Source organism: Populus euphratica, unplaced genomic scaffold (genome assembly GCF_000495115.2).
Source record: "Populus euphratica unplaced genomic scaffold, PopEup_1.0 scaffold99.1, whole genome shotgun sequence".
NCBI lineage: Eukaryota > Viridiplantae > Streptophyta > Magnoliopsida > Malpighiales > Salicaceae > Populus > Populus euphratica.
In genome coordinates this window covers 195,097-208,748 of record NW_011499902.1, presented here as the reverse complement: position 1 = coordinate 208,748, position 13,652 = coordinate 195,097, and the positions used below count along the sequence as shown (strand labels likewise).

The 13,652-nt window shown below is 31.7% G+C and overlaps 2 protein-coding genes across 3 annotated transcripts; one reads left to right on the top strand and one right to left on the bottom strand.

Annotated features, from left to right (window-relative positions):
* Positions 1-8,564: 8,564 nt before the first annotated feature.
* On the top strand, positions 8,565-11,083 carry LOC105132985 (uncharacterized). 2 transcript variants are annotated; one of them, XM_011036745.1, is made up of 6 exons: positions 8,565-8,999; positions 9,086-9,189; positions 9,321-9,492; positions 9,573-9,695; positions 9,779-10,135; positions 10,295-11,083. In XM_011036745.1, the coding sequence occupies exons 1-6, from the start codon at positions 8,814-8,816 to the stop codon at positions 10,904-10,906; spliced, it is 1,554 nt and encodes a 517-aa protein (XP_011035047.1). In that variant the 5' UTR covers positions 8,565-8,813; the 3' UTR covers positions 10,907-11,083. The 2 variants fall into 2 exon arrangements, with proteins under 2 accessions (XP_011035047.1, XP_011035046.1); XM_011036744.1 differs by having other exon boundaries at positions 8,571-8,999; positions 9,779-11,083.
* Positions 11,084-11,953: 870 nt separating this feature from the next.
* LOC105132984 (30S ribosomal protein 3, chloroplastic-like) lies at positions 11,954-13,201 on the bottom strand. Its single transcript, XM_011036743.1, has 2 exons — positions 12,796-13,201; positions 11,954-12,480 (listed from the first exon to the last, which is right to left on the bottom strand). The coding sequence occupies exons 1-2, from the start codon at positions 13,042-13,044 to the stop codon at positions 12,202-12,204; spliced, it is 528 nt and encodes a 175-aa protein (XP_011035045.1). The 5' UTR covers positions 13,045-13,201; the 3' UTR covers positions 11,954-12,201.
* Positions 13,202-13,652: the final 451 nt, after the last annotated feature.

The window sequence follows — 13,652 nt, the reverse complement described above, 5'->3', positions numbered from 1 at the left end:
ATGCGAAAAGATGTATATTTGTCCGCATATTCTTCGTTGACTTATCTCCTAATCCCATTAGTTTTTGTATTTTACATTTTCATTTAAAATTTCATTTTATTCACATTTCAGTCCTAAAAAAATAGTTTGGAAAACTTGATTTTGGTTCTTAAGTTTTAATTATTACATATTTGATCCATGTTTTTTTAGGTAGTTATGGTTTGGTCCTATACTTCATTGTTGTCTTGTTTCAGTTCTTGTATATATAGAGAATATAGAGAACGTCGTTGAAAAAGATAGAGAAGAGAAAATATTTGATAGGCCATAATTTAGGCTAACAAATGGTCGATCTGTGTTTCATTAGTCTTTTGTTTTTGTTTTTTTTTAAGAAAAAGAGAGTAGTTTAATGAAGTTGGTTTTGCTTTTTAAACATGCTAAAAAATAGACTGAGGCTTGTGAACTTTGGTTGATTTGATTTGATTTGATTTATGGTTTCAAATTGATTAAAATATGTTTTAGGGTTGGAAATTATTTTATACATTTTATAATGTTTTTAAGGTATTTTTAGGTTAAAATAAAATAAATTTTAGGTTTTTGTGAAGTAAAAGGTGATGTGTTATCTAACAAGATGGGTGAAGAGGAACCATTTCTATTAAAAAAAGAAGTTATCTACTCATTATATATATAAAAAAAGCTAGGCGGGCGGGCATAATGACCTTTGATTGATACTTCCTGACCCGCTAAGACTTTATTTTTGTAAAATAGCCGTTAATGATTTTTTTAATAGAATAATATATATTTAAATAAATTTATTATAATGATATTTAAAGAATTATGCAGTTGTGGTCAGAGATTTTTCATGATAACATTAATAATTATTTTATGAATAATTATATATTAATATTTTTTTTTGAAAAATTGTATATTAATATTAAATGATAATAAAATATCTATTTTTTATTTTAAAATTTTTATATACTTTTCTAGATGTAATATTCTTATATTTTTGTATAACTGCGATTTTTTTATTGAAATTTGTTTTTATAATTATAATAATTTTTTATTTAAAAAGAGAAGATTTTAATAAAAAAACACTTTTTTGCCAAAACCAAAAAGAAATACATGAATAATGAAAGGGAATTTTGATTATAAAGATAAATGTTTTCTATCTAATTCAAATCATTAGATCTAAGGTTATTGGGATTTATAACATTAATGGAACCAGTGGAGAACTGGAATTTACAGGCTCTTTTGTTTTTTTTTTTTATTAAGAAAAACCTAGCTGCCTTTTTTCTTTCCCTATACAAAAAATAGAAAAATAAAAATAAATTCACAATCAAGTTGGGCTGAGCTGAGTCAGCATTGAGCACACTTTATGTGAAAAATTTGGCATCCATACCCATAATTAATAATTGTTTCGAAAAGCCTAAAAAGGCCACAATAAGTTTGAACCAAAATTGTCAAAAAAATTGGCTTTATTATTTGCTCTTGATTTTCCTTGGTTCCCATAGTAGGAGTCCGAACGCATGATTTCAATGTTAGAGACTTGCGAGATCAAGTTTGCTTATACTTCCATGTATCTGTACGGTGTGAAACAGTCAAGGCCATTATGGTGACGTTCCGAGGCACGCACCTAACCCCAGAGCAGGGGTCTTCATGTTGCCAAGGTGGAAGGTACACTTAGTCAGCCCTTCCAAATTCAATATGGGTGGGCTCGGGTTTGCTTTTTCGAACAAATATTTCTTTTTGTCAAAGAGTCCCACTTCTCTTTTCGGAGTTAATTTCTTTCTTAACTTGGCTTTGATCTTTTACATCAGACTGTCAAATAGCATGCTAAGGTCTTGTTCAAAAAAATCATGTTCATTTCGAGAATATATCTCTATTATATTCAACTCAAACAGTATAAGCTACACGTAAAATGTTGCTCAGATTTTGCTTTCATTGCTCCCAGGAACTAATAAAACAAGGGATAACGAAAGAAAAAGAAGGCAAACTACCAAATACAAGTTGGGATTTAAGATGAGAAATGAACAGACTGAACTTCTTAATTGGTGAAGGCCAGTTGGGCTCCTAGATCACCAATGAGGGTATTGATATATCTATCATCTCTTGGGGATGTCAAGGGCTCTTGGTGAAATATTCAATACGATCTGTTTTATTTGGAAGGTTTTTGACTATTTCAATTAAATGTTGCTTTCACAAATTATTGTAGTTTGTGATGTTCATCCTCAAACTTCATAATTTCACCGCAAAGATTCAATCAAATTTAATGCGATGTGGACAAGTTGAGAAAATATATGAGATGAAGTTTCCGATATATAATATAAAGTTCAGTAAAGAGAGAACAATCATCTTTTATATTTATATATTTAGGGTTGCATACAATAACAAATATATAATGCAATACACATAATCATACTCCTATACTAGGTAAATATGTATATACCAGGCAATTCCAAATATCCTATAATAATACATCCCATAATACGCTCTCTCTAGTTAAAGGTGGGGATTAAGGTTGTTAAAATCATGATTTAAATTATAAAATCATATAATTTTACAAGTTAGTATATACTTAACATGCAGGATTGCTTTAAAAACTCGAAAATTGATACAATTAGGTTAAAATTGAGAAAAATTGGTAAAGTTGGATGAAATCACAATTTTGATACCGGTTTTATGATTTCAACAAAAAACATATACTGCACTGCAACAATGCAATATATGTTTCCTCCCACAACACCATTAAATAGTTTTACCAATGGAATACTTTCGTCGGTGTAAGACACACAATTCATTTATAATTTTTTACTGACTATCTTACCAACGGAATACATCAATTGGAATATTGATCGTCGGTAATTCCCATTTTTGTTGGTAAGTTTGCTGGAAAAAAATCGACGGTCTTACTGATAGTGAAAGCGCGTCAAAAAAATTTTCCGCTAAAACTTTACCAATAAACTTATTCCATTTGTATTGCCAACGGTAAATCACCAACGGCTAGTCCTTCAATGATGGTAGCATGGGCTATAAATATTTCAAAACTCTGTAAAATACTGAGGAAACTTAAAATAGTATTTTCTTGAGTGGTGGCATTAAATTCCCATCGATAATGTCCATTGGTATTTTTTTTGAATTTTCACTAAAATTTTAAAAATCCTTTTAGATTTTTTGAAGTCTGTTGGCACATTAGTTGGTAAATATGTGTCAGATCATGTGCATATTAGATTTGCCACTCCGTCGATGATTTTGTCGGTAAATATGCTGACTGACCTGACAATCTGATAATCGCACGTATTGGAATTTGCATCGTTTGTTGATGATTTTGTTGGGAAACATGTCGATAATTGTGGCATGGACTATAATTTTTCTGCATCTCTCGATAAAATATTGATGAGATAGATTTTGTCAGTATGATTGTTAATGATTGTGGCAAAATGCTGTAATTGTTTTGCAACTCTCACTAAAATATATTATGTGAAGTATATCAAAAGCATATTTATATTGTGTAAGCATGAGTCTTATAAAAATAGGTTTAATTTTATTTCCCAAAAAGTAATGCATATAACTTAAACCTGAAACTTCAACTTTAAGCTTAGTAAATTGATACTTAAACCTGAAGCTTCAACTTTAAGCTTACTAAATTGATCAAATGTTTGAGCACAACTGAATTATTCTCGGTAAACAACATATCATTAGCATGTATAAGTAATTTTTTTAAAATATTTTATGGATAAAATAAAAGGAGAGATATCTTTCTTAGAAGCATGAAAGCCAATAAAGAAAATGCTTCTAGAGCCAATAAAGAGAAGATAATCACTTAAATAATTGTACAATACCTTATGAAAAATCTAGGGTAATGTTCCTTACAGAAGAAATGTTGCCAAAATTTTATCAATAAAGGAATAAATTTTTGTAATTGTAAAGTCTTTTCCATGATGATAAGTTTGCATAGTGAAATAATAAGGTTATCTTTACATGTTATTGCTATGATTATGAATCAATCATGTCTTAAATGAGAATACAAATTAAAGGTCATTATAAATATGATGTATGGTAAATGACATGTAATTTATTCTATTTAAAACTAAAAAAAAGCCATCCATCCATTCAAAAAGATAAAGTTAGATGGGCATTTTCATATAGGCTAAGTCTACGGACCCATACTTCTAACCCCTAGCATGCATGATCTTTTTGTTAAATAGCACTAAAAAGTTTTTTTTTTAGTTTTTTTTCTTAAAATAAATTTATTTAAATAATATTTAAAGAATTACCTGATTATGCTATAATTTTGAAAAAGATTAGAGATTTTTTAATGATCAATTAACAATTATTTTATGAATAATCATATATTAATCTAATATGCTATTTTTTCAAAAACAAAAACTTTGGTTATTAATATTAAATAAGAATAAAATATATAATATTTATTTTAAGATTTATATATATATATATATATATATATATATATATTTAGATTTATTATTCTTAGATATATATTTTTTACAAGTTTATAAAATGATTGATTTATGAATTTCTTTAATTGAGATTTACATTTATGATCATAATAAGTTTTTCTTTAAAAGACAAATCTTTGATAAAAAACATCATTTTGTCCATATAAAAAGAAATACATAAATAATGAAAAGGATTCTTTTATTTTAAAGATGCACTTTTTTTCCTCGTTACTTCAAGTCATTAGAACTTTTCCCAATATTTACTTGATTATTATTATTTCTTATTTAATAGATTATATTGCTAAAAATTCATTTTATTGTAAGAAAAATGCATGAATAACAATAAAAAAATGGAATTTTTTTATCTAGAATTTCAATTACTTCCTTTCTTATAAATATTTCTTATAATTAAATAAGAATAGATTTTGAAAAATGTTCCATGACCTTATTACATGAGGTGGTGTTTTTACTATGTACTATCTCACAAAATACTATTAATTATAATATTATTTTTTGAATTTATGTTTTATTTTTAATTTTATCTTTCAACATTTAATTTATTAGAGATTAGGTTTCATGATTTGTCATGAATTTGATATATTAACCCAGTTGACTCAAGTTTTTTAATCTTTTATTTTAATTGATATTTTTTATTCCAGTTTTATCCTTCAACATCTACAATATTAGGTTGATTATTAATTAGGTCTTGTCATTTGTTTTGGTTTAATTTTTATGAGAATATGCTTATCTCATGACCCAGGTAACAGGTTTTGTAAGCTAACTTGGACAGATTTAGGTTATTTTATTGTGTTTTTTTAGATTGATTTTTTTTTTAGTTTAATCATTCAACAATGAGTTTATAGTATATTAGAAATTGAGATTCATAATTTATTTAATTTTTTTTTAAGAAGTTATCTCAATCTCATAACTCCTATTGTAGGCTTTGTAGGTTAACTCAGGTTGACTTGAGTTATTTTTTTCAGTTTATTTTCTATGAGATTATCGTGATTTCATAACCTAAATTATGAGTTTGGTGGGTTAATTCGAGTCGAGTCATGTTATGTTTTATTTTTTAAATTATTTTTTTTTTATCAATTTCATCCTTCAATATTGAGTTGATTGAGAATTATATTTCATAATTTATTTTAATTTATTTTTTTATAAGGTTATCTTAGTCTCATGAATCGAGTTGTGAATTTAATAGGTAGATTTAAGTCATTTTTAAGGGCCCTTTTTTATTATTATTTTTTAATTTTATTTTTTAATATTGGATTGATTGAGAATTAAGTTTTATAATTTATTTTAATTTTATTTATATGAAAATTATTATGGTTTGATGATCGGGGTCATATATTTATAAGGTTAATCCAAGTAAATTTAATATATTATTATTTAAATATTATAAAAAAATTATTGTCAATGTTGAATATTTTTGTATATCAAAAAAATAATCTGGTTCGCAGTAAAGTATGTGCCAAATAATATAATGCAAAACTACATCTAATTCATTTCTAGTATTTAGATCAAATATCCTTCCGCTCATGTCTCTTTCGATAAATAAAAAGGACCTACATGAGGCAGTAAAAGTGGCATCTCTCTTTACAATTGGAAGGAATATTTGCATGATGCCATAGCTTTTCATCCACCTATGGTCATATTTAAAACATTAATGTAACTCATGGAGAACTGGGATTTACAGGCTCATTTTGTTGATTAAGAAAAATCTAGCTCCCTTAATTTTTTCTTTCACTATACACAAAAAAGATATTTGAGTTCGAGGTTATGATGCATCTTTCGTAGTCGGAATGTATTTTGGTTCCATTAACAATAGCTTACGGCTCCTAAAGTTGACGTAATTTGCAAGAAGCTGGAATTGAGTTTCCTTGAACCTTCAGCCATGAGAATAAAATGTATTGCGGTATTGAGCACACGCTACATGAAAACTTTAGCATGCCATGCCCATAAATAATTGTCTCGTAAAGACTATAAAGGCCACAACAAGTTTGAGCCAAAATTGTCAAAAATAAAATCACTTCATTATTTGCTCTTGATTTCCCCTGGTTCTCATAATAAGAGTCTGAGTGCATGCATCGTTTCAAGGTTAAAAGTTCTGAAACATTAAAAAATAAATACAATAAAGATAGTTATGAACAATCTTCCTATGTTTACTTTGTCTTCACTATCATCTCTCCAATAAAATATATTTTTATATCTTTTATGTTTATTTGTCAATTTTATCCCAAGCTAAATCAAGTTTCAGGCGTCTTCATGTCGCCAAGATGGTAGGTACAATTTGTCGGCCCTTCCACATTCCTTCTCGGGGGCTTGAGCTTGCTTTTTCGAACACGTATTTTTGTCGAAGAGTTCCATTTTCTTCTCTTTTCAGGGTTAAAATCTTTCTTACTTTGGCTTTGACCTTGTACATCGGACTGTCATATATAGCATGCTAAGGACTTGTTCAAGAAATTCATGCAGCTACAGTGCCCTACTCTCAATCCTCCTTTCTGAAATAATGCATTTAATTTACTCTCTTTGTCTCTTAAGAACTCAAATCTGGATTTTACCATACACCACAAATTAAGTAGATCCCGCCATTGATAAATTTGGTTCACGCAAGAGTCTCTTGCAAAGAGTTTTCAGCTTAAGTTATAGATATATGGAACCGGTTGCATCTTATGGTTAAATCTAATTTAGTGTAAAGTTATATTCAAGTTTGTCTAAGCGTCTATTACATTATTATTATTGTTATTATTATTTATATTCTATTTGTTCCTAACATTAAAGCTGGCCAAGACTTGGTCGCTTGCTTTTCCTATTCTTGAGAGGGATACTCCAAGCTTCTTATTCATGTGTGTGTGTATATATATGGACATGTTCATGTATAATGAAATTCTCAACCTTCTTGATTGGCTAGTCTAAAATGGCGGACAGGTGACCGCTAGACTATGATTTTTAGGTTCTGATGTATGAAATTCTGCATCGCGTGGTCCTTCCCAGCAAAACAGTCCTAGCATGTCTCGCTATTTCAATCCTTGAGTTACACGATAACAATTAACAAGTGATATGACATTTTCAATCAAAGACTACTTGCACGTTTTCAAAATCAGTTGTCCCCCCCTGTATTTGTGGCCATTGTCCATCTTTATTATTGAAAAAAGTTTTACTTTTTGGTAAACCGACCCGACTCGATTGGATTAGCCAGAGTTAAAAACATTAAACTGCACGAAAACATTCAACAGAGTCACCAGTGAATGGTACAAGCATGAAGGTGGAAATTGTCAAAAAAAAAAATCAATCTTTACGTTTAGTCCCTTTATGACAATTAATCGATGCAAATCGACCAATATTTTGACAATACCGATGTCAGTCAACAAAAATTAAAACATTGAGTGTAAGATGACAAATTAACACAAACATAAGAGGCAAAAAAGTAATTTTACCTATATAAACTACGCGCAGAATCTTATGACTGCGTCCAAAATTCAACACCCTAAACGCTTGTTTACACCATATGGTTCTGGTTCACGCTCGCTTTGCATGACAATGGAAAAGGTCTGGGCAAGAGTTTATTTACTATTATTTATTTATGCTAAAAACCCTAGGAAGATTCTAGCACAAGTCTTTAGTATTTATTCAACGGCAGTTTATTTTATTTTATTTTTTAATAAAATATATAATTAACAAGCATGCACCCATACTTCACTGAAACTTTATTATGAACATTCCACAGCGCACCATCACAATCAATTTATTTAAAATACTATAGCTTGAAGTGTGCCAATATCTTTGAAGACCTAAAATTCAACAAGAATCCAAAAGTATATCCAATGGGAGTTTCGTATTTGTACTTTTCTTTGCCCTTTTTTCACCTTTACACTCTCATAGGTCATGCATGGCCAAAGAAGAAGAAATAGGTTACCTCTTGAAAATAAAAAAATAATAAAATAAAATGTCTTTGTTTAAATTATTGCGTCAAGACTTGTGGTTTATTTCTTCTTCTTCTAGACAAAAAGAAGCCGCAGCCACCAAGATAAAAAATGTTTGTCCAGTTCAAAGCTGCTGCACCGAACGCTGATTAGAGAAAAGCTACAATCACCTTATAGTTATTGGTCTAAGTAATTACTTCCAATCATAAAGGAGACACGTAGTATATTATTAGAGGATACATGGTAAACTTAGAAGTTGATAGTGATAAAAGAATCATCACAGACAGACAGAACGAAGGTCGAACTACTCACAATCTATATTAAGTAGCCTTCATGGTTATAGTGGTTTGCGTGAGGCACTTGAACTTCCCTGAATAGCTAGGGTTTTGCTTCTTCAGGCCTTTTGTGGTGTTTGAGACCAGCAGCAAATAAATATTATAGACTGCAAAACATGGGGAAGAAACTGGATGCTCTTTTTGGAAGGAAATTAAGGACCTCTAAATTCAGTTCTCTAGCTAAACTAGCAGTTTCTAGGATTGCTATCCTCAAGAACAAGGCACAGGTCAGGTTTTCACATGCAAGGTCTGATGTAATTCAGCTTCTTAACCTTGGACAGCAAGAACGAGCTCTCCTCAGAGTAATTCATGACATTCCCTTTTCCTTTTTGCTTCTTTGATATTTCCGTCTTTCTATTTTTGATGCATGATGGGGTTTGCTCGACAGGTTGAACATGTCATCAAGGATCAGAATATGGTGGATGCTTTTGTTATGATGGAGGATTACTTACATTTCCTGAATGATAGAGTTGTTCTACTTGAAACAAACAGGTTAGTTTCTTGAATTTTGATTAATTAAGTTGATCATTTACTTTCAATAGTGTCTGTGGTGGTGATATCGTGTTTGCAAAAGTTGTTTCCTTTGTTCTGTTATTAAATCATATTTGCTTTTGTTTACACAGAGAGTGTCCTGATGAGCTCAAGGAGGCAGTATCGAGCTTGATCTTTGCATCTTCAAGATGTGGTGAATTTCCAGAGTTGCAAGAGATTCGTGGGGTTTTCGTATCAAGATTTGGAAAAGAAATGGCTGCTCGTGCTGTCGAATTGCGCAGCAACTGTGGAGTGAATCCCAAGGTAAAGAGCTGAATATTTGTAGATTAAATTGTTGCAAATTTCTTCTCACTTTTTTTCTTATTTCTTTTTTTTTTTTTTAGATTATACAAAAGTTTTCTGCAAGACAAGCAAGCTTGGAAAGCAGAAAGAAACTGCTAAAGGACATCGCATATGATAATGGTATCGTTCTGCATTTGGAGGAAGATGCTCCAGTGGTTGCACAGGTACGAAACTTGTACATTACGAAATGAGAACAATTCCGTATGCAATGCAGAGTTTGAGGCTTAAAAATCACTTATGGTTTCAGGAAAAAATGGATGTCAGCCAGCCGAAGCAGCAGGAGCAGCATGTAGAAGATTTTAAATCAACCAAGTTAGATGTTACTGACTCCCAAGCCAGAACACACGTTTTGCCTGAGGAGGAGCTGTCTGAATCACTGAAAGGAAGGAAGAAGTACAAAGATGTAGCTGCTGCAGCTCTAGAGGCTTTTGAATCAGCAGCTTATGCAGCACAAGCTGCAAGAGCTGCTGTTGAACTCTCAAGATATGATTCTCGGGACATTGAACGGGATGATCATGGTGATTCTAGTCATGGAAAAGGGACTCTGTATGATTCTGATGGGTCATTGACACCTGTACTTCAAGGCAGATATGAAGCTTCAGAGGAGAACAAGCAAGCTGCAAGAGCTGCTGTTGAACTCTCAAGATATTATTCTCAGGACATGGAATGGGATAATCATGGTGATTCTAGTCATAGACAAGGGACTCCGTATGATTCTGATGGGTCATTGACACCTGAACTTCAAGGCAGATATGAAGCAGAGGAGAACAAGCTATCAAATGATAGTTTGGTATTTAACGAAATATACACGATTGACAGTAATAGTTCTGAATCAGAAGACGAAAACATGAAAGGAAACGGAAGAGTGCATCTTGAGTTTGAAGAGAGCAAAACAAAACCTGGATTTGATAGGACACCATCTAATTCAAGTTCAGATTCCGACGGGAACATGTGGAATGAGAGATATCAACTTCCAGATTCACTCTCCCACAATAAGCCAGAAGGTAACGGGATGGTTTCATATTTGGTTGACAAGAAGGCTGAGAGGGAACAAGTGAGCATTCCATCACCAAAGCACCATGACTTGGACTTGTACAGAAATACTAATTTACTTGCAGATGAAAACCAATACATCAGAGAGTATAATGCAGTTCATGACGAAGATGTCTCTTATGAGGATGAAAATAAGCTTCCATACCAATCTCCAAAGTGGATTCCACTCAAATCTCATGCCGATGCCATGATAAATCCCAAAAAAGGAAACTATGAGTACAAAACCGCAAACTCCACAACTTCTGCTGAGAATTTAAGTACAAGTTCAGACATAGACAGGAAGCGTTTATCAGTGAGGACCAGAAGAGCAAGGGGGGCCTGAAAAGAATAAGTGAAAGGGACCAAAATTTTGTTTCCTTGGTTCCATTCAGTTTTTTGCTAAGCCATATGTATAGGATTTCATAATTTTATTTCTTCATATTTTGTTTCATAAATAATTGGCGGTTTGCACATTCAATATGAAATAATAGATAAGAAAAATATTGTTTCCTCTGCTTCACAGGACCTTTATGTCCATGCACTGGTCTCTCTAACTCCCAATATTGAAGATGAGAACATGGTAAGTCAAAATGGCCTTTCTGTTAAGTGAAGGTTTAATATTCAGAGATTCAGGCTCTCAAATGAACTTTAAACTTCTCAAGCCTTTCATGGCAGAATTTCAGAATTTTGTACTGCAATAAATAGATGGACAAAAGCTAGTTATATTTTTCACTAAACAAAGATTTTCTCAAGGCATATTTTAGTAGAAACGCTTCAGGCATATATTCAAATCAGAGGGCAGGTGGGATTTAGTAGTTTGTGAATAGAATGCAAGCACATCGTGCCAAACTCAATTGGTGGGCCTTGATTTTCAAACTCGGTTTAAATCACGCCATTCTAATTATGGGCATCGTCTCTGAACGGACGACTTTATTGTGGGTGTTTGCATAATCTAAAAGACAGACATAACTCATCAACTATCTATCAGATGCAGAAGACCAGGAAAATGCAGGCTTAACTGGAAGTTCATAACATATTCTAAGTTCAGATTCAAAGGATTTTTGTTGCCTGTAACTGAAATTCAGGCAATATGCGTGTTAACTTCCTAACATTGTGACTAACAGGATGCAGTCAATTGGCCACGATAGACACCAGTGTTCCAGCATTATTAACATTTTGGATGCTGCATCAGGCACCTGTACCATCTAACAATTAACAAGTTTTCAGGTTTTCGAATCCATGCTTTTTACTGTATTGAACAGTGATTTAATCAGCATCGAGAGGATTCCAGTCATTGACATTCCCAATTAATCTGCTTTCGGTCTTCAAGATACGATTTCCCGAATATGATTAAAATTACAGAAACAAAGTTAATGAAAAAAACCCCAGCAATATGCAACTTGAACTTGTTGATTAAGAATGGCAAACAAAGAAATCATATCACATCACACTCCAGTAAATTGTCTTCTAGGATACGATATACAAATTACAGAAAGATTAAGCAACCCCGTGTTTCATTAATTTTAACAAAGACAGTCCAAACAATCCAAATAAATCTAATGTAATATTTTACTGTGAACCAAACTATACTACATTAAGCCTATATTTTAAAACTTCTCTGTATTTGTAAGCAAATTACTATTGATTGGAACCTGTATCCTGCCACAATTCAATGATATCAGTAGCCTGATTGAGAAGAGCATGCAATTGCTTCCCCGATATCCATGGCTTGCCTACTAACAATAGTCTAAGCTGCTCCCAAGCATCTTCCTTGGGCCAAAAGTAGTAGGGACTCAAAGGGATTGTGCCACGGCCTGGTATCACTTGGTTTAGTGCAATTCCAATTACCTTCTGCATCCAAATGAACTTCAATACTACTCTTGGTTTCTCTATTGGCTTCACCACCACTCCAAGCTTCTACAATATTAAAAAGAAAAAAGAAAAATTTCCTATTACAAATCAATTCTTTCACTAATGTTTTGCCCTATCTTCTCATTATCAAAAAAGATTAAAGGGAAAATATACAAAAACCCTTTTAACACATTGCATCAAATCAATTCCATGAAACCCAATTGAGTTCACTATTCAATCAAGAACAAGAAAACAAGAAAACAAGAAAACAATGGCTTAAACAATTAAGATAAAACAAGTTCCTTGTTGCTAAATCATACATAAAGAAAAGAAATTAAAGAAGAGGGCATTCAAAGGTAACTTATGTGTGTGCAAAATAACCTCTTTCTCAGTGGATGTTTCGTTTTCTTTTTCTTCTTCAGGGAGTGTTTGTTGAGCTTTTGGAGCAGAAAGTTTGAGTCTTGCTGGGGTTTTGAGAGTAGAAAGGGATTCTAAGTGAAAACAAGAAGGTTTTGGTTTGATAGAGAATATAGGGGTTTTAAGGGGTTTACGCAGGAGGCTCTGTGAAGGAAATGTAGAGGGTTGTGAGTGGGTTTGGATTTTGGGTTGTGTGGCCATGGATGCCAACATCTTTCTACCTGTTCTTGTGTTCTTTGAGACAAGAGAGAGATTCTGTGAACCAAGAAGCCTCTTTGAAGAAGTATCTTCGCCTGTTTCTCTGTTTCAGGAATTGTGACCAGAGGAAACTAATGGATAATGGTTCGGGTCGGGTTAATTCGAACTCGAATCCTGGTTGAGTCAAAACGACTGGCTAATGGACACCCTCTCCCTTAAATCCAAAAATACCTTTCACTCTTTTGAATTTTAGGATTTTTTTCCACATATTTTATTTACAAAAAAATTAAATAAAAAATATTTACTTCGAAAATAGAATAAATAAAATAGTTTGTCAAATGTTAAATTATAGATTATACTTAAGCATGCTCTTTAATGTACAGCCAAGTCCAATCAAATTGTACTGCTGTGTAACCGTGTTATTTAAAAATTAAAATTTTTTTTATATAAAATTAAATTTTTTGTTTTTTAATATAATAATATTAAAATTTTTTACTATATTTAAAAAAATTATTTTAAAAAATAACTATCAGCAAACCATCCCTTTACAAATAAAAATGCCGAAGGCTCTTAAGAGAGTGTTTGGAAACGCGGTTGAACCTGCGTTTTCAAAAAATTTAAAT